Here is a 25,427-nt window from a genome sequence, read left to right on the forward strand (position 1 = left end):
GTGACGGTCCCAGGTCCCGGCCAGGAGAGCCCACAACCCCGAGTGACCGGTGCGGCCGCGGGGCGTCCTCTGGGCTCCACGGACAAGAGGGGCCCTGGGGCGGGGGGTCACCGCCTGCGTGCGCACTGGGGGGGCCTGTTGTACCCCCCGGAGCCCGTCTGCAGCCAGCCCGCAGGCGGGGTGAGGACTGGGTGTGAGCACTTGTCGGGGTGATAAATTTGTCCCCTGTGGGGCGATCGCAGGACTTCCGCTATGAATTCAGTTACCGGATAGGAGGCGGCCCCCAGCACACCCTCTACCGCGGGACCGACGCCCAGCACTACTTCTCGCTGCCGGCTGGGGAGCCCGGGGATGGCTACCAGGGTGAGTCACCCGCCGACCTGGGTGCGGGCGACGCTCACTTACGGCTCCAAACATTTCCCCTGGTTTCCAAAAACTAAAACCACAAGTGATTATGTACTCATCCAACAAGTTTAACACTTTTCAGTTCGATTACCTACTTTTCGGTGCAGAAAGAATATTATTAATGTCAATAAATTCTGACGTCTGAAGTATGTAAGTGATAAAACGCCAGGGCCGTTCTGTGTGTATGGAGACCAGGCTGTCCTTCCTCGCTGATGACACCCGCGTTTGTAGAGGAGCCGAATCTCGGTCTCCCGCCGAGAGGAGCGGGGAGGGCGGGCGTTGCCCTCGGTCCTCACTCGCGTCTGGTCCAAGTAGAGCCGCGGGGACCCTGCACCTCAGGGCCTGTGTCCCCTCCCTCTCTGGGCCGCAGGCCTGGCTTTGCTCTCGTAACGTTTCTAACGTGACTGGACCCGCGAGCGGGCAGGGAGGTTGAGGCAGGGCCCGTTCTGGTCACTGTGGCGTCTTGGCCACCCAGGCACACACACAGGCCAGCAGAGGTCTGTCCCCCGACCTCCCATCTCCGTTGCCACTGGCGCTCGGAGACGCGTCTCCGCCAACACGGGCCGCTGACCCTCCCCGCCCTGTCCCTTCCAGTCCTGGTGTCCACCGTGATCAGCGACAGCGAAGGCTCCCGGACGCAGCCCTGCACCGTGGCCGTGACGGTGCTGCCCCGTGTCCGTGGGGACCCCTGCCCCGGCGAGGACGTGTGAGTGAGGCCCGTCTGTGTCCCCGGTGGGGCCCGGGCCCTGCCGCCGGGTCCCCGACGTCTGCTCGGGCTTCACGCTCGTGCTCGGGGGCCGCTGTGTCTCCTTGCCGAGCTCGGCACCGCCTCCCTTCACCCGCCGTGTTTCTGCGTCACTCTGTGGCTCCCGGTCCCCGCGCGGTTCTGATAAAGGCCTTTCATGGGATCTCGATGTCCCTCCTCCCTGTGCCTTTTCATTTCCTCTGCACAGACCGGCTCCTCTCTGAGTCGTTCCCTTTCCGCCCCGACCCACCCAGAGGAGTTTCCGTGGCGCAGACCACGCTCGGGCGGACGGGCCGAAGCGTCCCGAGTGTGCTGGGCGACCCTGGCACCTCTGTCCCCTTCAGGTACAATTCCAGCCTGAGACACCTCTCCACCCTGCAGCTGATGGGCCGCGAGGCGGAAATCAGGAACTACGTCGCCGTGACGGCCGCGGCCCTGAGCCGCTGGGCCGAGGGGGGCGGGGGTCCCTCCTGCGGCCAGTGGGCGCGCTTCCAGGACGCGCTCATTTCTTCAGTGTGCGGATTAGCTTCCCGGGACCAGGTACGGCCGGGATCCCCGGGCGGGGCGAGTTCTGTGTCCGTAAGTCTGTCTGTGCAGCAGGGACTGAGACTCGCTAGCCGGCCGCCCGGCCTGTGACACACAATCACCCGGCGCTGAGACCGGGTGTCCGGCCGCGCTCCTCGCATGCGTGGCCCTCGCCTGCTCCCGAGGCTCCCGGACCAGCCCGGCCGGTTCACTCGACAGACGGACGCGCTGACTCCCTCTCTCCCGCCTGTCTTTTCCCGGGTTTGCCGTTTCCGCGGGTCAGGAGGAAGTGGCCGACTCTGTCCGCGTGCTGCGGGGCCTCCTGCGCTTCCCCAGCAGGGTGAGTCCCCGCCCAGGGCTCCCCTGCATTTGGGGACCTCGGTCAGCCGGGAGGAGCGAGCCCCGCGGGCAGGTTTGACACTCGGGCTGGAGAGAGGGCTTTCCCTAGGAACTCGCCCGCGTCCCCGGGAGGGACTTCCCGGCTCGGCAGCCTGGACACCGCAGTGGGTTCGGTTTAGACAGAAGGTGACGCTCGCAGTTCCGAGCGACTTTCTCCAGCAAGTGGCCCCGGCAGGTTGACTGAAGGGAGGTTACTTTGCAGAGACCGTTCGTTCTTCTCGGGTCATTTCACGGGTCAGGGGACTGACTCGGGAGTGAATTGTCCCCCGTGAGGTTGGACTCGAACCCGGAGCCCTGGCTGGTGGCTTCACTCCCCAGAGGCGACGGGAGGGGCGGCCGAGCCCGAGAACCGCCTCATCGCCCGCTGTCTCCACGCAGCTGAGCCTCGCGAGCGCCTCCCTCATCCTCGGACACGCCCGCTCGCTGCTGGCCCCCCGCCGGCTCCCCGCGTGCGCCGTGGTGCGGGGACTGGTCCTCCTCGCGTCCGGGGTCCTGGAGGTCACGGGCCACCATCCGTGGAGGAGCTGGGGCCGCCTGCTGGAGGAAGGGGCCCAGGTCATCTCGGACGCGCTGGGGGTACACTGCCCTCCTGGGAAACACGGGCTTGGGTGGGTTTCCGTGCGGGACGTGGAAACTGCCCCCCGAGGAACGTGGGAGTCACACGGCCGGTGGCTCACGTGTCAGCGCGAAGAGCAGCTGCTGGCGGGTCCCTGCTGCGGAAACGGCGGTTACTTCGTGTGTTTCCGCTGCAGGGACCATGGGGGTTAAATGGGTTCCTTCCGGAAGCATCCGTGTCTCCTCCGTCCCCGCTTATCCCCCTCCCGGGGCCTTCCCAGCCCTTTCCGCCTGACCCGGAGGCTGACCCCGCCCGTCAGCGTCTGGCCGGGGCTGTTGCAGGGCTGCCTGCCCCCCGGGGGCCAGCACCAGCTCCACCTGAGCACAGGGCGGACGGAGGTCCACGCGCGGCTCCATCGCCACCCGCGGAGCTCCCTGCAGAGCCTGGGCGCCGTCCGGGTGCGCTTCCCCGCAGACCTGGCCGGGCCGGAGCCGCGGAGCCCCTGCTACGTCAGCCAGCTCCTGCTCCTGAGCAGCCGCTCCTCCCCGCGGGGCCGCGCCCCCCGCCAGGTACCCCAGGGCAGGTGCCCCCCGCCCTCCCCCCCGCCCGGCGCCACCTCTCAGGCCCAGGGGCTGTGCCTTGGTGGTGAAGGGGGACCAGGGGCGCCTCTGCTGTGGGCGGAGGGTCAGCCCACCGGTTACTGGAATGAATCCAGAGAATCCAGGCGTAGCCCATGAGTCGTGCCCATCGGGGGTTTTAGTGGCGCTGGGAGACCTCGCACAGGAAGAAACGCAGAGCAGTTACTGACCGCTCAGTGTGTCCAGACGTCCGGGAGCGGCCCAGGCCCGGCCCGGCCCCCGGCCGGCGTTCTTGCATGACGCTCACAGCCCGCCGCTCGGCGGTGCCCGCGGGCCCCTGGGCACCTCTCAGCCCGTCATCCCTGGGCAGCTGCATCTCTCATACGAGCTTTTAGAGCAAAAAATAAAATAGTTTAACAAACTTTAAGAATAATTAACTTGATAAGAGCGGTGCAAACGAAGCCTCACCCCGCCCCCGGCCCCGCCCGCCCCCAAGTCCTGCCCTCGGACCGGGAGCCGCTGTGTTTGCCCGATGGGGCAGCAGCGGCCTGGCGGGCGTCACCGCTGTGCCCCGCCCCGTGTCCCCAGGCCGACGCCCTGCTGGCCCTGTCCCTTCACTGCTGCTCCAGCCGGAGGCCCCTCGGCAGACGGCGGCTGCGGACGCCCCTGACCGTGGAGTTTGGGGAGGAAGGCGGCCCGGTAAGGACGGCCCTGCCCTGTCCCCTCGGCTGGGTCAGGCGACGGGTGACGCCCGAGCTCTTCCAAAGGCCAGCGTTGCTTGCCCTCCGTGTGCCCACAGGGTGACGGGAGGGACCGCACGGGGTCGGTGCTGCTCCGGGGCAGAGTGAACGTCCACCGCTTCGCCGGGCTCTCTGCGGCGCCCCCGGAGTCCCTGCAGATCCGGGTGGAGTTCTCCCAGCCCCTCGCCAGAGCTTTCCCGGTGCTGCTGCTGGTGAGGTGCGTGGGCCGGGAGGCGGGTCGAGCAGGGACGCGCCCGGGAGAGCGTCTCCTGAGTGAAATCGCACTTTTTTTAATCATCGCCTAGGATATGTTTTATTGATTTTAGAGAGAGAGCGAGGGGGAGAGAGAAACATTAAAGTGAGAGAGAAACATCGATCGGCTGCCTCCCATTCGCGCCCAGGCCGGGGATGGAGCCCGCAGCCTTTTGGGGCGCAGGATGGCACTGCCCCGACCAGGGCTCAGTGTTTATTCTTTTTAAAAAATATCTCTTTATTGATCTCAGAGAGAGGAAAGGAGAGGGAGAGAGACAGACAGAAACATCCATGATGAGAGAGTCACTGATGGAGCCCACAACCCGGGCCTGAGCCCTGACGGGGAACCGAACCCCGACCGCCTGGATCCCAGGTCGACGCTCACCCGCTGAGCCCCGCCCGGCCGGGCTCAGCGTTTATTCTTAGTGAACTGGGGCGTGAGTGTCACAGGGCCGGGGAGGCCCCGCCGCCTCCCTGCGCAGAATCGATCGCATGGCAGGTCTCTGAGAGGAGAACCCGGCAGGAGGCGGACGTCACGGCCTTGCGCTTGTCCCCAGGTTCTGGGAGAAGCCGACGCCCACGGACTTCCTGGTGAAGCAGGTGCACGCCTGGGCGGGGCTCACGGCACACGTCTCCGTGCCGGCTGCCGGGCCGGAAGGTCGGTGTCCGCCTGACGGGGCCTCGGCCGGGACGCGCGGGCCTCGCGGCGCCTCGGTGCCCAGCCCTGCCGCCCGCTGCCCCGCCGCCTGGGGGCGGGCTGTGGCTCTTTGCAAACTTCAGGTGGAGACGCCTGGGTTGGTTTCTGCCCTCAGGCCCCGCCTGGGGGTACCTATCCCTGCTGGATGCCGACTTTGACAGGGACCCGCCGAACAAGCCCCTGGCTGAGGCCGTGAACTACACGGTGCGTCTGCAGGGGGCCCGCTGTCTGCTCTGGGACACGCGGCGCCGGGAGCCTGAGAGCTCCTCGCCGCAGCCGGGAGCCGCCCCGGGAACGGTGAACTGCAGGTAGGCGCGGCGCGGAGGCGGGCGTGGGGGCGCAGTGCCCGCGTGTCTCCCCCGTCTGGCCCAGCCCTGGCACCGGCCTGGCCTTGTCCCCTGTGAGACGGAGCCGGCGGTGGGCCCCCGGCGGTGTGTCTGTCCCTGCGTGCGGCAGCCTCCAGGGAGTGGGGTCCGGAGGTTCCCAGCCCTCCCCAGGTGACGTGGGTCCCGCTCGGTGACTGGGACACACGAGGTGATGGGGGGATGGTAGACCCCTGTGGGTCCGCTCTGTGCCCCCGATGGTCTCTGCAGCCGGGCGGGGCCTCTGCTCCCCCCTCCTCCCCCTGCGGCCCCTGTGCCCCTCCCTCAATGTGGTTGTGGGGGTCGTCGCGGCGATGTCTGCACCAGGCCCCCAGGTCCGTGGCCTCGAAGCCGTGGCACAGACGCAGATGGGAGGCGTCCGCCGCGTCCCCGGGGCCCACGCGTCTCACTCGTTAGCTGACCCTTTAAACTGGGTCTGGGTGAGAACTGTAACCACTGGGACGGGTCGCCCCCGCCCGCCCTTACCCAGCGCGGCGCCCTGTGACGCCCGCGGCACTCACCCGCCTCTCCCTCCAGCTACCACAGCCTCGGCCACCTCACCGCCTTCTCTGTCTCGAGGAGAGACCTGAACACCAGCTTCGAGACGGGCGACCTTTCCCAGTTCCAGGGGTGAGTCCCGCTCCCTAAACCCAGGTCAGCCCGACCGCTCAGCTGCCCAGGTGTGTCGGCAGGTGCTCGGACCGTTTCAGGGGACAGGCCTAAAACGCCCTCTGTTGCCACTGTGTGGACAGAACAAGTATATTCAGGTTTGAACTGTGGGTAAGCAGAGCATGAACGCCGTGGCAGGAGCTCGGCTGCCTCATCCGTCCACCGTCCATCCGTCCGTCCCTCCATCCGCAGTCCATCGTCTGTCCGTCCATCACCCACACGGCTGCCAGGCTGCTGAGCCGTATGGGGTCCCCCCCGTGAGCGTCGGTCAGTCTGCTGTGCTGGCGTCGAGTTCTGCTCCCTCCCACTTATGTCCCAGGGACTCCGCCTGATGATTTAATCCATCGTATTTAGTCCTGCGTAGACGAGTGCGCGGGTCCGATAGCGATAAGTTAGCTAAGCAAGTCCCTGAGGCTCCGATGCTGGTGGTGCCCAGGCCTCCAGGGGTCCAGGGACCAGACTCAGAGGACAGCAGGTTCTAGGGGCTTTCAGATACCCCTGGGGGGTCTCCCTCCTGCAGGTGTGTGCGCATGTGTTAGCCCTGTGTGCATGTGTGTGCACATATCTGTGAGCCATGTGTGTGCGTGACTGCACGTGTGTATTAGTCAGTGTGTGTGAATTAGTGTGTGTGCATGTGAGTGTGCATGTGTGTGTTAGCCGTGTGCATGTGTACATGTTTATGCATGTGAGCCAGTGTGTGTGTGTGGGGGTGAGCCAGTGTGTGCATATGTGCATGCGTGTGAGCCAGTGTGGGGGGTGTGAGAGCCATTGTGTGCATATGTGCTTGCATGTGAGCCAGTGTGTGGGGGGGTGAGCCAGTGTGTGCATATGTGCATGCATGTGAGCCAGTGTGTGTGTGGGGGGTGAGCCAGTGTGTGTGGGGGGGTGAGCCAGTGTGTGCATATGTGCATGCATGTGAGCCAGTGTGTGTGGGGGTGTGAGCCAGTGTGTGCATATGTGCATGCGTGTGAGCCAGTGTGGGGGGTGTGAGCCAGTGTGTGCATATGTGCCTGCGTGTGAGCCAGCGTGTGGGGCATTGGTCGGCCTCTGACTACATGTTTGTTTTCACCCTTCATTCCTCTCCTTTATTTGCAGACCCCCGGAAAACCTGCTCCCCAGTATTTTCATCGTGGCTTTTACGATTCTTTATGCACTTTTGGTGACTAAAAGCAATCGTGTGGATCGTCGTGAGAAGAATAAAACTGGTTACATTTTTCTGCAAGAGAACACGCCGCCCGGCCACCAGCTGTACGCGGTTGTCGTGGACACAGGCTTCCGGGCTCCCGCCCACTTTACTGCCAAGGTGACCGGGTGGGTGTCCTGGGAGATACACATTGCGAGTGGCCGGGGCCCACTCGTGAGACGACCACGTGCCTGGTGAATCGAGGGGCATCTGGCCTTTCCTGACCCAGCCCGGCAGGGTCTGCCCCGGACAGGCCGAGGGGCCCACGTGGGGCGCAACTTTGGGGATGGAGGTGTCGGGGGGACGGCTAGGAGGAAGGCTCAGGGGGACCCCGCCCAGCACTGTTGGGGTGACAGGTTCAGAACTTGGGCTCTTACCCCTGTGCCTTTGTTTCGAGGTCTATGTTGTTCTGTGTGGTGAGCGTGGCCTTTCGGACCCCAGGGAGCTCTCCTGTCCCAAGAAGCCGCTGTTTGAACGGAACTCCAGACACACCTTCATCCTGAGGTTTCGGACTGTTCCCCCCGCACCGTCCGGGAAGCAGGCCGGTGGGGCCGGGTGGGGCCGGTCACAGCCCAGCTTTCTAGCAGGACCAGCGGTGACATAGGGACAGGCTCAGTGTCTTCACAGTATCTGAGGTCGAGTAAGCGGCACGTTCACATGAGGGACGGACAGAGGGATGGAGGGACTGGAAGGACAAATGGACTCCACATGCCAGGAAATTCCCACCGACTGTGTTTTGTCACTAAACGTGGATGAGCCAGGGTGCGAGGGTGAGAATCAGGCTCCGGGCCTGTGGCTGATGACCTGCCATGTGTCCCCAGCACCCCGGCCCCGCTGGGCCAGCTCCGGAAGATCCGCCTGTGGCACGACAGCCACGGGGCCTCTCCCGCCTGGTTCGTCAGCCACGTGATGGTGCGGGAGCTGTGCGGGGGCTCCAGAGGCTGGTTCTTCCCCGCCGAGTGCTGGCTGGCCGCAGGCAGGCGGGACGGCCGCGTGGAGCGGGAGCTGGTCTGCCTGCGCGGGGGCCTCGGCTTCCGGAAGGTATGTGGCATCTGTGTCCCCAGGGGGCGCCCCGGCCACGGCAGGACGTGGTGCCTGGCTCTGCTTCTCTGGGCCGTGGCCTCCTCCCAGAGCTTGGCGTTGGTTCTGTCCTGGTTGACATGAGACAGGTCTCTGCAGCGGGGCCGACCGCCTGCCTCCCGCTGCCGGTCATCGCAGTCCCACTTCCCCTTTCATTGTACCTGTAATGACGTCTGCAGACTGTACGGTTGCCTGTGGTCCGCGGTGTCCAGGCAGGTGCTCGGGAAGGACTTTTCAGTGCCCTGGTATATCCTGGGAAACCGAGGCAGCCGATAAACAGAGGAGCGGAGGGGTCAGGGAAAGAAAAGTCACCCAGAATCCCCAACCTGTGGGACAGGCGGGTCCCAGGCCCGCGTGAGTGCGCCTTGCGCAGCTGTGACGATGCCGTGAATGCCACCCTCCGATTCTCAGAGTCAGGTCTTCACGAAGCTTCCCACCGTCATCATCGCAAGGCCACACGTGACTCACCGTGCCCTGTTTTTTATTTTTATTTCATTTGTTTCCATAGCAGAAAATGGCGTAGAAGCCCTTGGACAGTGGCTCTGTGTATCTGGGGTCACACGGGCGCAGGGGGCTGAGAGCTGACCCTTCCCCAACATGTCCCCGGCGTGTCCCCACCGCCCCGCCGCAGGTGACAGCCCAGCCTCACCATCTCGGTGTTCTCGGGCTGACATCACTAGTTTAGTGAGAAAGTGTTTATGACGAACTTGAAAAGGGTTTGCAATCGGCCGCAGCACCCAGATCGATGCCTGGTCCAGGGGTGAGGTCCCAGAGGCCGTGTTTCCCACGTGAGCGTAGCGGCCACGCAGCCACAGTGCGATTCTCGCTGCTCCTCGAGAGCTTTGGAGAGACACCTGTCCTGTGAGTCAGTCCCAAGGAAGCGTGGGGCTTGCGGCCGGACCCTCCTCCAGCCCGGACAGCCAGCCCGCGGCAGATTCTCACCCAGTTAAACCCGGGCGCCCGTGTTTGTCCTTCTGCGCTTTCGAGAGCGACTGAGCACCAGCCGTTATGTGAGCTGGACTCTGGGGTCCGTGTGGTTCCCTGAGCGGCGTGGCACCCACCGCGTGGCTGTGCTGCAGGGCGATGAGGACCCTGGGGGGGCCCCTCCTGGCTCTCAGGGCGCTCAGAGCCCGTGAAGTTTACCTGTGCTGGGAAAGGGCTGAGCCTGAGGGGTTTAGAGTCTGTTAGGACCACCAAGGAGAGAGGTGCCCTGTCACCAGCCAGGGTTTGTAAACGGAGGCTCCAGCCTGGAGAGGAGGGCTGGAGACACTCGAGGGTGACACAGGCCAGGCGGAGACAGGGTCCCAGCACTCCAGGGCCTGGTGGGAGGTGGGGCTGGGCGCGTCCAGGCACTGAGAGCGCGGTGGGCGGAGGGGCTGCGGAGGGGCCGGGACCGGAGAGGCAGGAAGCCAGCTCCCGCCCAGATCGTCTGCCTGGATTCTGTGCAGTTTGTACAAACGCCAGGTGCCCTGAGCCTCCCGTGGTTTGTTTCAGCTGCTGTTTTCCAAGTTCACGGAGCTCCTGGAGGACCTGCACGTGTGGGCCTCCGCACACAGCCGGCCCTCGGGCAGGGGCCTCCTGCACACTCCGCGCCTCAGCGTGGCCTTCGCCCTGCTGTGCGCCTACGCCTGCCTCGCCGCCCTGGCCACCGCCGCGGGGCACGAGCAGGTGGGACGCCCTTTCCTTAAAGAGGCTCCCGGGTCCTGATCTGCAGGTGACGCCCTCCTGACTCAGGCGCTAGTGAGGTTCACGGTGCTCAGAGGGGGTTACAGCCGGGAAGGGACCCGGGTGCTCGAGGCCAGTGGCGACGTGGGCTTGGCGGGAGCTGAGGTCCACGGGGCAGCCGCTGGCTGACACCATGTGGACGTCCTGGGCCACTGGCCACCTGGCACTCCAGGGGCAGCAGCCTGGAGTGTCCTATGAAAATGCTCTGGCTTCTTGTATGTTGGCAATTAGTTCAAAATTTTAAACACCTCTGACGATAAAACAGAACAGTCCTGATGACCACACCTGGCTGAGGGATGCCAGTTTGCAACGGCAGCTCTGGTCTAAGGGTCCCCACGAGACAGACGAATCCTAAGTCAGGGCTCGCAGTTAGCACGGAGTCCCTGCCTCCCCGAGGGCAGGTCCCAGCACCACTGTGGGGTGGAGAGAATAGTCACGTTTGCTTCTATGACAACCTCACAGCCGTTCGTGGGCCCCAGGGCTGGGAACGCGGTGCGGGGCCGTCTCGCAGGTGGGCTTGGCGGTGCGTCCACAGGGGGCGCCAGAGTTCAGCGTTCACTGGAACAGTAGGGGGTCAAGAGATTCTTTTTTAAAAAGAACAAGTGTGTAGAATTTGTAAGAAGGTAAAGAAGTCTCACCAAGTAGCAGGAAGGGGACGGCTGTGTCCACCCTGTATGAAGCCACGGCCACGAAACCTAAGGTCGGCCGCTCCTCCAAGGTCGACCAGTTGTCTGATCTTCTCTCTGCTTCTCTCTGTGTTAAGGACACTTTGGGGACATTGATGGCTTCTTGTCGGGTTGTAATGAGGATTAGACCAGCTTTGCCTGCAACGTACCTGGTGTCAAGCGGGCGGGCGGCAAACCTTTGTTCCATCCAGAAGGATCTGTGCAGGAGAGAAGCAGGATGTCCAGCGATTTCTCTTTTTTCTCCTGAAGGGGGAGGCCCGAGGTCAGGGAGAATCAGGGGGAGCAGGACACGCGCGTTCACAGGGACTGCACGTGTGATTAAAACCACCCCGCCTTCTGAGTCCCGCTGACTTCAGGTTACATTTCACTGTCGTCACTGCAGGTCCCTCTGGGTGTTGGCCCCGCCAGCATCCCCCTTGGGTCCTTCAGGACGGGCTTCCTGTGCACCCTCCTGGCTTCTCCGGGGGCACAGCTCTTGTCGCTGCTCTTCAGGCTCAGCCAGGTACCTGTGTCCCACCTGTATGGCCCTGTCCTGGGCAGGACCCAGGGACACCCACCCTGAACCATGTCTTCACCCTGCAGGATGACCACGGGCCCCGCCAAGCGCAGCCACGCCTGCCCCTGGGAGCCACGCCAGCCGGAGCAGCGCAGGGTGAGCCTGCATCTGAAGACCTGGGCACATGTTCTATTTGGTTGAGAATCACAGCAGCAGGAAAGCGGTGACGTCAGATAGGAGGGTCAGACACTGTCCCACCAGGCTGACCCTTTCTGGCCAGCCCATGGGGTGGACGCTGTAGTGTCTGCTGCTTCCCATTTGCTCGGTTCATACGAGGATGTCCAACTTTAATCCATATGTTCACAGGACATTTATTTTAAGGGCATCCAGGCCCCCCCCCCCACACACACACCGTGGCAGTGTCCTTGCAGCCCGTCCTGTGTCCCAGGAAGGCCCGTCCAGGGGAGTCACCGGACAGGAGAGTGTTTCCTGAGGAGGGCTCTCTCCCCAGGAGCCCCCACTCCCCACCTTGAGGTTATAGTCGGCTTTTTTCCAATCAGGCCCTGAGTCCCATAGAAGGACGCCAGGCTCACAGACAACACACAAGGTAAACACAGTGAAGCAGCTCATTCTGAAAATCCTAATGGTGAGGCCTCCTAAGCATCCCCTCTCGGCTGTGGTCTGGCCACGATGGTCGGGTACAGGTGGGAGGGAGCTGAGGAGCCACCATGCTCCCAGGCGGCAAGTACACATGGGCCCGTGGGCCCAGAAGGCTGCCTCCCAGGACCCGGGCCCGGGGCAGCTGTCCAAGGATCTCAGTGGGGACCAGAAGGGAAGGGGTGCAGCTGGTAGAACTGGAAGCCACATGTGGATGGGGGTGATGTTCTAGGAGCTGGGCCGAGGGCCAGGGCAGGTGGGCAGGTCCAGCGGGAGAGACTCTGGGCAACGAGGGGTGTGAATGGACAGGAGAACCTGCCCTTGCTGGGTGCCCATCATTCAGGCCTCAGTCACACTGTAGCACCAGTGGGACTCTTGTCTGTGGCAGTGTGGTGAGCACACGTGGTTCCTGTGGCCTCTGGTCTCTAACTCCCTGCTCAGAGCCCCACTCCTGAGTGTGGCGCTCGTCCCCAGCCTGTGTTCCCGGCCACTTGTGCCTCCAGTCCTGTCCAGAGCCGTCCTGTCCCCACACCAAGCTGACTGCCTGCCCTTCGCCCGAGCCCCACCCAGCCCACTGCTCTGGGCCGGGAGTCCTTCTGCAGGTCCTGGTGGCCACCCGGAGGCAGGTGCATAGTCACTCTCGGCTGCGAGGACCCTGTTCGTAATTAGTGCCCTGAGCTGCCCTGCTCTTCCCCGGAGCCCATCCCCTGTCTAAGGCTTGATGAGGTCAGCCAGGCCACTCCGTCCCGAGAGGCTCACAGGGTATTGCTGTGGAAGGCACCGTATTCCATGGGCACAACCTCATCCTGACCTTGTCTTTTCTAGCAAAACACATCGGCTGTTCTCTCTGGGAGAGCCCAGGCCCAGAGCTCAGCCAGGGGTGATGGGGCAGCCCATCCATCCTCCCAGCCGGAGGCCCATGAGGCTGACCTGGTCCAGCCACCTCCAAGGGAGAAGAGCGACCACTGCGTTCCCAGTTTACGAGGTGACAGTGGTGGTGGGTGTGCCACGCCCGGCCCTTCCTGCCATGTCCTGCATGGCGTGGACACAAGCAGAGTGTTCTCACAGCTCCAGGTTGCCCAGGCCCTCAAGCACCAGGTTTGGGCACTTGCCATGTCACTGCTCTGTGGACAGGGGTTGCCAAGGCCTGTGCTGGTGGCCTGAGGGAGAACCCCAGGTTCCAGTTTATGTCCAAAGACAGGAAAAGTGGATGTCTCAGTTCAAAAACCACCAGACAGGGGGATTCTCTCTTACTCAGGGAAAGTTGACTTTTTGTTCTGGTCAGACTTACTTCACCTGATTGGATGAGGCCCACCCACTTTGGGGAGGGCAATCTGCTTTACTCAGTGCACTGATTCATGTGTTAAGCTCATCCAGAAACCCCCTCCCAGACACCTTCAGATAATGTCAATTAAATGTCTGGGTCCCCTGTGACCCAGTCAAGGTGACACAAAATTAGTGACCACTCTGGGTATGGTTGGAAATGGCGAGGTCTGTTCACACACTTGCTTCTTTCTCTCTTCCTTAGGCCCCGGCCATGCGTTTGAAGGACTCGCCACATCCCGGTGGCCAAGGGTGTGGCTGCCATGGTTGCGCTCTGCAGCATGGGCCATTTGTGGGACGATCTCCGTGGCCTGCGGCTTGGGGACAGGATTTATAGGATACAGGTGAGCTGTGAGATATCCTTAGGCCTTTGGACAGCAAGTCTGCTCTTTATAAGAAAACCCCTGCATTTCTGAGAACTTGTAAGGTGTGGCCCAAATGTGGCTCCCGCTGTCTCATCCCAAACCATGGTGAGAGTTATTTATGGCTGATGATGCCAATTTCGTAGGGTTTTAGCAGGAGCCAATGCCGTCCTCTGTGGGAGCCTGCTCGCTCGGGCCTGGGCCTGCTCGGGCTCAGCAGACGTAAAGTCCACTGTTATTGCTGTTACTGCCCCCCCCACCCCCAGCCATCTCCACTCCCCGTCTGTATGGGTCTCCTTCCTCTTTCCCACTGAGCAGCTGCAGGGTGGCTGACGTCCCCTCTGAGCAGGAAGAGACCTCACCCCCTCCATGGGGCAGAACGAGCCCCCCCACTGCTCCTTCCCCAGCACCCCCACCTCCATCCACAGTCACCCGTCCTGCCCAGGGCCCTGAGCACAGGCAGGTGAGGTGATGGCTTGTGTCCCTGGGCAGGTTCGGCCCCACGCAGTGTGCGCAGTGGCTGTGCCTGCTGACCGTCTCTGTGACCTGCTGCGTCTTCGTCACCCAGCCACTCATGGTGAGCAGCCCTCGGGTGGAGCGAGGCCGGGAGGGGGGTGACGACCTGTTGGGGACTATAGTATTCTTCACAGCCTGATGAGAGAGAGAAGCGGGGCTGAACTGCGGGTGAGTCAGACTCACACAGCCCTCGGCACCCACTGCTTTCTCGACACTGCGCCTCGGAGAGGCCACTCGGCAGCGGGCGGGCCGGGAGCTGAAGGCAGGTGGCCTGTGCACCTGAGCTGGGCCGCAGGGTCCTGGCAGGAGCAGGCAGCTCCGCGGGGCAGACAGGACTGCGGTGTCCTGTGTCCCCTGCAGGTGGGCCTGGCAGCCCTGGGCATCGCTTGGAGGAGGAGGGACGATGAAAGCTTCTTCATGGAGTCTTTACGAGAGGCCACCGAGGGCCTGGACGCGGACCTGGAGGGGCTCTCCTCCCATGCGGCCCACGACCCCCGCTGCGGCGATCCCCACGGCACAGGCACCTTTGAGAGAGTGAGGACGGGTCTGGGACCCATGCTGGTCACTGAGCGCAGAGAGCCCCCGTGGCCTCGGCGTGGTGTCTGAATCACGCTCCGAATCCACATTCAGCCACATCCGTGGGGACCTGGGGGTGCGCTCGTTTCTTAGGCTCCTTCCCCCCTCCTTCCCCCTCCTCCCTTCCCCCCTTCTTCCCCCTTCCTTTCCCCCTCCTTCCTCCCTCCTCCCCCTCCTTCCCCCTCCTCCCCCTCCTTCCCCCTCCTCCCCCTCCTTCCATACCATTTGTCCCCATCATATGCAGTGTTGTCCTGACCATGTGGATGACAGAAAGGAGAGGAAGGTGTAAGGGCCCCAGGAGGATGTGCCCGTGGCCTGCGTGGGCCTCCTGTGCTCTGTGGAATGACTAGCAGGCAGCTATGGCCACGGAAAACAAAGGTCATTTCTTGCTAAGTCCACACTTTCAAATGGCTTTCCGCCCTTTGAGGGTCAGGGAGAGAACTGCCCTAGAGCCTTCCGTGGCCGAGACTGTGAGGGCCCGGCTGGTCCCTGCCAACGAGGCCACGGGCACGGGACAGAGTGGTAAACAGTCTCCCCCCTCCCGCCAGCTGCCCCGCAGCCTGGTGTGCGGGGCCCAACCCCAGGCCGAGTGCAAAGGCAGTGACACTGCCCCAGGCTCACGGTTCTCTCGCCCCCAGGTCCTGGCTGAACGACAGCGAGCTCGCCGCCTGCGCCGGGCGCGTCCACCGTCTTCGGCCCTGCTCAGGGTCACCCGGGAGAGGATGAGAAGACAAACGCGCACCCGGGCGGCGCTGAGGTGGGCGGGGGCCCCGAGCTCTGGGCAGCTGCCCCTTCAGAGCAAGCGGCCAGCAGCTGGGAGGGAAACGAGGTGGGACCCCTGCTGGCCCCAGAGCCACCCCCGTGCGCCCAGTCCACGGGGTGCCGGGAAACTGACTGCGTGGCCTGGGTTCCGCAAGGACTGGTGGCGAGAAGGGCGGAAACGTTCACTCCTGGCCGGGGCTCCTGGGTCAGGGCAGCACCTAAGAAATGAGGCAAATATAAGTCAAAGAAAACGTGGAGCTCATGCGCTGAAAACCACAAAACACTGATGACAGAAGCCAAAGCTCTAAAGAAGTGGAGACACTGAGGTCACTGATGGGAGACTCGGTATCCTCGGGTGTCAGTTCTTTCCAGCTTGACCTATAGATTCAGCACAACCCCGACCGAAACCCAGAAGCTTTTTCTGTAGATACTGACAAACCGATTCCAAAACATACATGGAAAGCAAGGAACTAGACAAGCCAAAGCCATCCTGAGAAAGAACAGTCAGCGGGCCCACACCGCCCGACCTCAGGACTCGGCGTAAAGCCCCGTAACCCAGACACCGTGGACTCGGGGATGGACGGACACGCAGACCAGGACACGACAGGAGCCCAGAAACAGACCCACACAAACGCGCCCAGCTGATTCTTTTGACAGAAGCCCAGAGGCAATTCATTTAACAAATGGAGCCAGAACAGTTGGATGTCAGTGTGTAAAAAAAAATGAGCCTCAACACATACTTCACCCCTTTACAAACATCCCCACCCAGGGATGTAAGAGCCTCTCCCACCAGAAGCCTCCGGCTGGGTCTGCACGTGCGGCTGTGAAAATGCTCATTTTAAATGTCTTTCTTACAGAGACACTGGCATGTGCATCCTCATGTTGCTCCTGCACCTGCTCATAGTCCACGGGACAGCCTCCCGGGGCGCACACTCCCTTCGCCGGGCCGTCCGGGACGCGTTCACCAGGTGGGGCGGGAGGCGAGCCCTCGGACCCGGGGCAACTGCCGGTGGTGCCCATGGAGGGGCCATGGGTCGGGGCTCCAGGCGGGGTCACCGAGCTGTTACTGAGCAAATGGAGAGGAAGGGACGCACCAGGCCCCCTAATCCACATTCTAGAGACGTGTCACCCAGGCGAGGCTCTTGTTCACGCCTCCCACAGGAAGTGGAGAGGCTGTCAGATCCCCCGGACACGTGTCCCCGCTGGTCCTGGGAGGCCTCCTTTCCCAGACTTTGGGCACCTTCATAGCATCTCATTTGGGTAAATAGTGAAACTGGTATTTCAAGGCAGTGGGAGCCGAGATGCGGAGGCAAAACAGGGTGTCGCCGCCGTTCCGTTTGGGGGAAACAGCTGAGCTCTTGTCACAGGCTGTCGATTCGCAGTAAATGACTCCACATCGAGTATTGTCAGACTCACGCCCACCCAGCAACTTCTCAGGTGTTCACTGTTTCCTTCTGTTAAATGAGTAGATGTTCATGGTAAACAGACACGGAAGAACCTACAAACAGGAGCAGTCTCCGCACGCTCCCCCCACAGGCCACCTTTGCACCACCGTGTCTCCTCTCCGCTCCCAGCCTACACGCGGTGCTCCTCTCCCTGACCACGGCCACGGGATTGGTGGTCCGGCCAGATTTTCACCTGTAGAACGGGTTTAGCGCAGGAGCCCTTTGAGGCCGTTTGGGTCCAGGCTCTGAAGTGTGTGACGTGAGTTCACACTGGTTCTTCCCTGTGGCCTCGGTGGCGGGACGTGAGGTGCCACCCGGCTCACTTTTCCTGGAGGAGATTCACACACATCCTTGCAGCTCCTCTGGGAACAGGTTGTCTTTGACTCAGCCATTTATTTTGATGTAAATTATTTTCGTTGACTTTTTTTGGCAAGGGTAGGTGGCTGGCAAATCTATTTATTGTTATATCTTATTTAAGGACATTTATTTTATCTTCTGTGAGAGAGGGTGATTGACACCCAACCAGATGATGGGGGTGATGTAGATTTAAGACCCGCTAGTCGGGCAGGACCTGGCATCCAGATCACGAGCCCGCGTCTCCATAGCTCAGTGGTCCCCCTGTCACAGGCGAGCGTCCCAGCAGTGAGAGGAAGTGGGGTTTCTGGCTCCCCCTTTGCAGAAACAGCAGGGATTCCACTGGCCCCCCCTTCTCAGCCCTGCCCTGCGCAGGGCGGTTCCTGCCAGCAGGTGGCGCTGTGTGTGCAACAAGGGGCTGGTTGGTTGGCTCCCTGGAGGCGGAGCCTGGCCTGAGGCGAGTCTGCTTTGCTGGTTTGCTTGCCTCCCGCCCGGGAAGCCCCGACGGGTGTCTCGCGTGAACGTGGCCTCCGCAGTGCAGCAGCAGAGCTCGCCCCTGTGCGGTGGCCCGTGCGCCCGGGTGCTTGCACCGAGGCTCAGAGCCACAACCTGGGCGTGGAACACGTTCCCACAGGATGCGCAGCCTCCCTGGGGCCCTCCCCTGCCTCAGCCGCCTCCGCACCCCCTCGCCCGGCGGGTGCCCGTCCAGGCCTCCGCCTCGCCTTCCCCCCAGAACGTCCCCCTCAGGCGTCCCTGTGGTCGCCTCCGTTGCCTTCGGTCCTGCTGAAACGTCCGTGTCCCCTGCTCACTTTCCTCTCCTGGATGCTTGTCACCAACATGTTTTGCTTATTAGTTTGTGGTGTTTCCCCACGAGGGCAGGGGTCTGACTCTCCTCACGCCCCCCTCGGCCCGGAGGAGAGCCCGGCAGGCAGGGGTCCCCAGTGACGCTGGCTCAGTGGGTGACCGAGCGCGTGAACCTTCGGAGGAACGAGTCCACCTGTCCTCTTGCTGGGCGCTCGGGGGCCACGTGCTCGTTTCTGTGCCTCACACTGCGACAGCTTCTGCTTAATGACTGCAGGCTGCCCCGCATTTGTGTCAGAGAAAGTGACTTTTGTTTCTGTTATTAAGAGGTACCAGGAGCACCTCCAGCAGCCCGAGCGGTGTGGACACCTGGTGGGACTGGAGCCTGACCACGCTGCTGGACGGCCTGTACCGGGACGGCTCACCCACCGCCGGCTCACCGGGCGCTCAGGTGGGCTTCGCTCTGCTCCCGACCCCTCGCGGTGGGCAAGTCGTCAGAAGTACTGAGGGCCACACCGTAGGTTCTGGAATGATGCCTGGGCTGAGGGCCAGCGCTGTCCACAGTGGGTGCCCGTGGCCCAGCACATCCTGTCCCCTCTGTACCCAGCACACCTTCGCCCCAGCCCTCATCCTCGCCACGCAAGCTTCCCCATATCCCTGCGTTTGCCAGGCGGCGGTGGACGCAGGGTGTGGCCAGTCCACAGAGCCCGTGGCCGGCAGGGGTGGGAGGCTATTTCAGAGTGCCACGTGCCGTGACAGGGCCACGGGCACCTCGGGAACAGGAGAGAGGAAACAGCTAAGATGGGAGCACCAGGAACCTTCCAGAAAGAAGCGAGCTTGTCCCACATTCTAAAGGAAAAGTTACCAGTGAACATGCATTTTGTAGAATAACCTGATCCTTGCTTGTCTTATTTTCTACCTTAAAAAAAATGACTTAGTCCTGCATCCCTCAAACCCAGTTCTCGCTCTACCGTGGCTGAAGTCCGTGTGGCTGCCGGGCCGACAGGGAAACTTTAGGGAAAGGTCAAAGGAGCTCACTTGGGTGTGGCGCAGAGACGAGGCAGCTGCTGTCTCCTGAGGGTGCTGGTTGGACCCTTAGAGTGTCGTGAGAGGGAAGGACCATTCTGGCCTCTGATTCTGACGTGGAGGCCGGGCCGTGCTGTCGGTCTGCCGGGGCGGGTGCTCCAGGCTCACGGTGTGGCCGGTTCCTCCTTCCTGCAGCCCGGGGCTCTCGGGGGAACGTGCTACCTGATAGGCCCGCCCGTCCTCAAACAGCTGAAGCTCCCTCCTGGCCGTGCGTGCGAGGTAAGCAGCTCCCAGGTGAGAAGCTCTCTTTACTTCTAAAAACACCGAATGAGAAAACTCTGAGCGACCCACGTGCAGGAAACCGCAGGCCATTGGCACCGCCTCTGGGAGCCTGTCTGTGATGAGTCCTGGGTGCTGGGTTGGGAGAGCTAATGGACTTTGCCTCCCTCTCCCCTCCGGCCCAGCTGCTCCCCGAATGGGCCCCCCCGCCCCGGTTCTCTGTGCAAATCCGGGGACTTCTATCTAAAACATGTAAAACTAGAATGCCTCATATCTTGTCCTAGTGGGAGGGGGGTGTGAGAATGGCATGTCCTCTGCACCGTCTGTGACAGAAACTCTCCTGACATCCCAGATCAGACTGGGGATCCCGCAGGTGCAGACTTTCCCGGGGGGTCTGGTCACTGGGGCTCAGGATGGATCAAACTGGGGATTGAGGGGCTGAGGCCACGTTTCAGGTCAGCGTGTGTGCCCAGGAGCAGCCTGGCTCGGACACCCCAGGACACCCCAGGGTGCAGGGTGGATGTGGAAACGTGCACCTGAGTCCTGCTCTGGTTCTGGTTTGTTCTGTAGCTTCCCGGGCCACTCTCAGCACTTACTGAAGACTCTCTGCCTACGTGTGACCCCAAAATCCCCTCCATGAGAGACGCAGAAATTCAAAAAGTGGCCCCAAGTGACCCTGAGGCCTGCAGGGAGGACTGTGAGCTCATCCTGGGCAGGACAAGGTCAGTGTGAGCGGAGGTCAGTGTCTCCCACGGCTGCTGGTCCATCCCTCCCGCAGGGCCTGTGGCAAGAGGTGGCGATCCCTCCTGAGCTGGACCCTGGGAAACGGAAGGCTGCCTCTCTCTAGGACCCCCTCGGCCTGCGGTCCCTCCCGGGCAGGGAGGGAGAGGAGTGGACAGTGAGGAGTCACCGCCTGTAAAGTCCCGTGAATGCAGGGCCACGTCAGAGGCTGGCAGGGCCCAGCTGGAGCCTCTCTGCACGGCCTCCCCTCTGACTCGCGTGCTTTGCAGGTCCACAGCCCGCACAGCCCTGACCGGGCTCCGGGCCCGCCGCTGGGTGGACGGCAGCACCAGGGCCGTGTCCGTGCACTTTCTCCTCTACAACCCGCCCACCCGCCTCTTCTCCAGCGTGTCCCTGCGCTCAGAGATGCTCCCGGCCCGGGGCCTCGCCCTCTCCTCCCTGGTACAGTCGGTCACCGTCTTCCATGGAGACTCAGCCCCAAGGTGCCACCTCTTGCTTCCCCAGGTGAGCTCACCGGCCACTCGGCCACTCGTGGAGCACAGGGCTTCACCGGGCCAGCGCCTCCACCAGGCAGGCCTCAGGCCTGCTGCTCACCCGCCCTCCACCCTGACCCCAGCCACATCCCCTCACACAGCGGGTGGCCCGCTGGGTGTGGGCACAGGACAGGAAGAGCCCGAGGGGAGCCAGCCTGTCTGTGTGGCTGGTGCGAATGCAGAGCTCTCGGGGTACAGGGGTCACATGGGAGGCTCGGGACCGAGGCCCAGGTCCTGTCAGGTCTCAGCTCCGGCTGCCACGACTCGTGCCATCCACGGGGCCTCAGCTCAAACAGTGACACCCACACCCTGCAGGCGGAAGGCCAGGTCAGGGGCGGCCAGGGTGCTGCTGAGGCCCTGCCCCTGGTTCACAGGAGCCACCTATTCCGTGTCCTCACCTGGGGACAGAGGGGCTCTCCCTCTTCTCACAAGGACACTAATCCCATCACCGGGGCCCCACCCTTAGACCTCATTTGACCTTAATTGCTTCCTTAGAGGCCCCATCTCTAGAGCAGCCACGCTGGGGGTTAGGGCTTCCGGGTGCGAGTCTGGGGGACACAGACCCTGAGCAGCGTGGGTCTCGGGGAGACGCAGTGTGTTCCTGTGGCTTCTAACCATGGAAGGCACCAGAAATCACTCCCAGCTTTTCCTCCAGCTTTGCTGACTTTGCTGTGTTCTCTCCTGACTGGAGCGAGGCCTGCAGATGCCCCAGGTGGAGCGGGAGGCCGTGGGGTGCACGACTCCAGGGGCTCAAAGGGGGTGGAGCCTGAGAGCGGGTGTGTGGGGACGGGACAGGGAGGGTGGGGGGGCCAGGAGGAGCGGCTGCTCCCAGGCCAGGCGCTCACCTCAGCCGTCAGGCAGGTCATGTTCCAGGGAAATGGTTCTGAAAACCAAAATTCAGGCAAAAAAAACTCATAGTGGACAAAACACAGCATTTTCAGCACCCAGGCTTGGGGCGCAGCGCACGTGACTCCCAGGAAGCCAGACCGGAGCCTGCGGGGCCGCTCTGCGCTCCAGGTCCCCCTAGCTCATGACCAGCCTGGGACTGGGGAGCGCTCGGCCCTGGGCTGTGTGTGGGCAGGAAGGTGGGCACACAGGGCAGCCAGCGGCTGGTCGTGGGAACCGGAGATCGGTGTCCAAGGTGCGGTGGCCGTGGGTCACAACGCTGTCCACCCCGGCCGCCTCGTCTCAGTCCGTCTTCTGTGACGTGGCTGCTACTGGGCTTGTTCTTGTCCTGGGGAGGAGGGACCCGAAAGAGGCTTTTAGCTTTAAAGTGTTAACCGGCAGGTCCCAGGGGCTCCGCAGGGCGGCTGTGACCTCAGACGGGTCAGTTCCACTGTCGCTGAGCACTGGCCGGTGCTGTTCTCAGTGAGTGAATTTGAATGAATGAGGGAGGGAGGGAGTCCAGGTGAACAGGTAACTCACCAGTGGTGAGACGACCATCAGCAGAACTTTAAGAAATTTCTTACATACAGGACCTTTCAAAGGTTTTACTTGTCGAGGAAACTGATAATACGTTTCATACGTTCTCCAAATCCAAGAAAGCTCTTTCTCTTGAGCATCGTGGGGAAGGACTCGGGGGCTGCATGGTGGCCAGGAGGCCCGCTGGGCACTGGGTGACACTCACCGGGCAGGGTTTCCGTGAGGGCACCCCCATCTCGAGCTCACGTGCATCCCCGTCGCCCTCGGGTGGGGTCTCCGAGTGCTGGTGGGTGGAGAGGTGCAAACTGCCCAGGGGCCAGCAAACACCAAGTTCATCTCATGCGCCACACGCCCAGGAACTAGCTCGAATGGCGCCCACTCCAGGGTGCTGGCCCGGAGTCTCCGTCTCCGCACAGCGATTCACGGGAACTGGTTCTGCCCCCCAGCTGGCCTTCTTGGTGCTCACCCTGACCCACCTGAGCCTCCAGCTCTTCTGCCTGGCTGACAAGGGCGTCCGCAGCTACTGGCGAAAACCCGGGAACTGGCTGGAGGTAGCCCCTCGGTCGTGTCCGTCACAGATTTAGAACAAGAATAGTCGTGGCAGGAAACCGACCACGGGCGGGCCAGCTGCTCCAGCTTTAGTGCCGTTTCCCATTGAGTTAGCCCCTGAAGGGCACCGAGGTCAGCGCCACTCCCGCGGCACCAGGGCTCGGGCACCGCAGCCCTGCCCGGAGCCGGCTGACGCCCTCCCTCTGCCCCCGGCAGCTGCCCATCGCCGGAGCCGGCCTCGCCTGGTGCGCAGCCTCTGGCCACCTGCTGTCTCTGGCTGCGGAGGTGGCCGACCAGCTCCACAGGGGGTTTCTGCAGAGGGCCGTGGACCTCAGTCACGTGGCCTTGTGGAGTCAGGTAGGACGGGTGTCGGGGGCCACGCAGGGAGGGCCCAGCTGCCCTCCTAGCTCCTTCCCCTCCGGGGACACCCGACACTCGGTCTCTCTCGCGTCGGCAGCTGCGGTTCCCTCACTCCCAGGGCACACCTGGGCCGCGCCCTCGCGCACACGCCCGCAGGTGTGACTGATCCCGTGCGCACCCTGGGGCGGCCGGGACGCGCTGACCCCCGTGTCCTTCTGCACAGAGGGCCAGGTGGCTGCAGGGGACCCTCTCCTTCCTCCTGACACTGAAGTGCCTCCGCCTGCTTGGCTCCCACAGCGCAGTGGCCTCCTGCACCCTCGTGACCCGCCGCTCTCTCTCGGGCGTCCTCGCGCCAGCGGTGAGGATTCTTTGTCGGGTGATTGCCCGGCAAACCAACAGAATCGGGGTGTTCTGCTCAGGGAGCCCTTTCTCGGGGCGGGGGGAGGGAGCCCCATCCAGCATCGAGCCTCTGCGGCTGGCCTTAGGTCTCCGGCATCAGCAGTCAGGTAATGAGTTGTGGGGGTTACACTGGCTCTGCTCCGTATTCTCCACGCTGTGTTATTATTATCACGATGTTCGTGGTTGTTGCCACCTCCTGGGCGGGGGCCTCGGGCCTGTTCGGGTGAATGGAGGGAGCAGTGTATGTCCTGGGCCCAGGTGCTGGTCTGTTACCACCACCAGACAGCGGACGCTCACCCGAGCTAAACTGTGCGCGAGATTGCTCTTCCCTGCCTCCCTAAGTGCTCGTTTCCTGAGCCCCCTGGGGTGCCAGGAGCCGAGGTGGTGAGACAGGTGCCCCTGGCAGCAAGTGTGGGCTCCTGCGGCTCAGGGAGCCGCTGGCAGGGAGGAGGGGGCGCTGGCGGGAAGGGGACCAGAGAGGAGGTGCTGGGGCTGAGCACTGGGGTGGGGGGCAGACCTGGCCAGGGCTGGGGGGCCTTCAGGGCTACGTTCCTACACCCAGGTGATGTGACCCACAATCCAAAAACGGCTTCTCCGAGCTTTTCCTTATTTTAACGCGTTTAGAAGCCCCACCTGAGTCTGGGCTCCGCAACCCCGTGCTCAGGTCAGTGTGTCGGGTTTGCTCTGCAGCTGGCGGGGGTCCTGGTGCTGGCCGCCGACGCCCACCTGCGTGGAATTCCGCTCTTCCCCGAGGCTCCCCCACCCGGCACCTTCACAGACGCCGTCCACCGGCTGCTCTTCCGTGTTCCGGGCAGCGGCCGAAGGGGCGCGTCCCCCAGCCTCGCCCGGCCTGAGGGGCGGGCCAGGGCCGGGTGCTACGCCCTCCTCCTCGCGGCGGCCGCCGCTCTGTGGTTAGGAACGGTACGAGCTACCTGGGCCCTGAGGTCAGGCTTTGTAAACATTCTGGCCGCTGTGGGGGTGAAACTCCATCTGCGGCCAAACGCCAAGGTCACGAGTCCTCGAGGCCCATCTCTCCTGCGGGGCAGGGTGAGCCCGTCCAGTCGGCTTCACAGTTTCAGTGAGATGACCGGTCTCTCCAGGGAGCCTTCCAGCCTGAGCCACACCCCTTCTCTCACCGAATTTCTCGCCGTCTCTCACGTAGACTTTGCAGGCTGTCCCATCTCCTGTGACCTCAATTCTCCATCCTCTGAAGCGTCGCTCAGCCAGTCTGCAGGGGACGTGCTCCCTGGGCTCGGGGCTGAGCTAGGAATGGGGCTCCCCGCGTCCCACCCTCCTGCTGACCCGCCACTTGCACCCCTAGTCCTGTCACACGCCACACACACACACGCACACGCACACACACGCACACGCACATACATGCACAGCCACAGCCACAGCCACAGCCACAGCCACTGGCTTCAACTCCTGCCGTGGTCCCCCACGACTCTCCCCTGCTCCCCCTGCTCAGGGCTAACAGGTTTACAAGTAAAAATACAGGGCGTCCAGCTAAGAGTTAAGTCTCGGGGAACAGCGAGTGCGTTTGGAGTGCTGCTTTGCCCCCGCAGTAGCTCAGACACGCCTGTGTTGAACCACTTTTCACGGTTCACCGGCTAGTAAAGCACAGGTGGGCCTCCTGCACGTCACCGGCCGCCCTGTCCCTCCCTCCCCAGCCCGCCCTGCCCTGCGCCCGGGTCGCAGGCTCTCAGCTGGGCCCCCAGCTGCTCCCCAGGTCTGCTGCCTCCTTTCCCCGGGGTGGGGCCCGGCTCTGGGATGCTCAGGAAACTCTCCAGGTGCCCTTTGCAGACTCCGCGTTAGAGACCTTGCTCTGTGTCCCACCAGGCACAGCGCCCCGGGAGCCTGAGGGCCTGTGGGTCCCGTAGCTGCTCGCCCACCTCGCCGCTTCCCTCCACCCCACCCAGTGTAAATCCTACGATTCTCAGTGTGGGGTCACCTCGGAGTTTCCCTGGCTCACCCCCCAGACTCCCAGAGGAAGCTGCCCGTGGGCACCGTGGGCACAGGTGTGCGTGTGGACGTCCCTCACACCACGAGACCGTCAAAGGCTGTGTCGTGGGGGGAAGGGAGGGCCGTCTCGGGGGGCTCCTCCATGTGTGGCATGTCCCCCAGCGACTGCGGGAAGGAAGTCTCGGGTCAGAGCTCCCCAGGCAGTGAGTGGCATTCAGGGCTCACACCTGCAGGGCCCCCTCTTTCCGGTGGTGACAGCTGT

At 63.0% G+C, this 25,427-nt stretch overlaps 1 protein-coding gene across 1 annotated transcript in view; it reads left to right on the forward strand.

The window, feature by feature from the left end:
• PKD1L1 (polycystin 1 like 1, transient receptor potential channel interacting) overlaps positions 1-25,427 on the forward strand; it is a 53,879-nt gene that overhangs the window by 12,732 nt on the left and 15,720 nt on the right. The window contains exons 14-44 of the mRNA XM_087820882.1: positions 243-363; positions 1,000-1,111; positions 1,495-1,690; positions 1,959-2,015; positions 2,453-2,650; positions 2,972-3,199; positions 3,797-3,907; positions 4,008-4,165; positions 4,758-4,858; positions 5,013-5,205; positions 5,797-5,889; positions 7,024-7,231; positions 7,509-7,615; positions 7,933-8,152; positions 9,686-9,859; positions 10,985-11,121; positions 11,185-11,254; positions 12,581-12,752; positions 13,305-13,422; positions 13,933-14,017; positions 14,317-14,490; positions 15,171-15,289; positions 16,152-16,262; positions 18,201-18,345; positions 19,116-19,199; positions 19,770-19,921; positions 20,210-20,444; positions 22,342-22,446; positions 22,661-22,801; positions 23,028-23,162; positions 23,894-24,124. Of these exons, the coding sequence (XP_087677008.1) occupies positions 243-363; positions 1,000-1,111; positions 1,495-1,690; positions 1,959-2,015; positions 2,453-2,650; positions 2,972-3,199; positions 3,797-3,907; positions 4,008-4,165; positions 4,758-4,858; positions 5,013-5,205; positions 5,797-5,889; positions 7,024-7,231; positions 7,509-7,615; positions 7,933-8,152; positions 9,686-9,859; positions 10,985-11,121; positions 11,185-11,254; positions 12,581-12,752; positions 13,305-13,422; positions 13,933-14,017; positions 14,317-14,490; positions 15,171-15,289; positions 16,152-16,262; positions 18,201-18,345; positions 19,116-19,199; positions 19,770-19,921; positions 20,210-20,444; positions 22,342-22,446; positions 22,661-22,801; positions 23,028-23,162; positions 23,894-24,124 (4,491 nt within the window). The remainder of the gene's footprint in view (positions 1-242; positions 364-999; positions 1,112-1,494; positions 1,691-1,958; positions 2,016-2,452; positions 2,651-2,971; positions 3,200-3,796; positions 3,908-4,007; positions 4,166-4,757; positions 4,859-5,012; positions 5,206-5,796; positions 5,890-7,023; positions 7,232-7,508; positions 7,616-7,932; positions 8,153-9,685; positions 9,860-10,984; positions 11,122-11,184; positions 11,255-12,580; positions 12,753-13,304; positions 13,423-13,932; positions 14,018-14,316; positions 14,491-15,170; positions 15,290-16,151; positions 16,263-18,200; positions 18,346-19,115; positions 19,200-19,769; positions 19,922-20,209; positions 20,445-22,341; positions 22,447-22,660; positions 22,802-23,027; positions 23,163-23,893; positions 24,125-25,427) is intronic.

This window comes from Miniopterus natalensis, chromosome 10 (genome assembly GCF_054644295.1).
Source record: "Miniopterus natalensis isolate mMinNat1 chromosome 10, mMinNat1.hap1, whole genome shotgun sequence".
Classification (NCBI taxonomy): Eukaryota; Metazoa; Chordata; class Mammalia; order Chiroptera; family Miniopteridae; genus Miniopterus; species Miniopterus natalensis.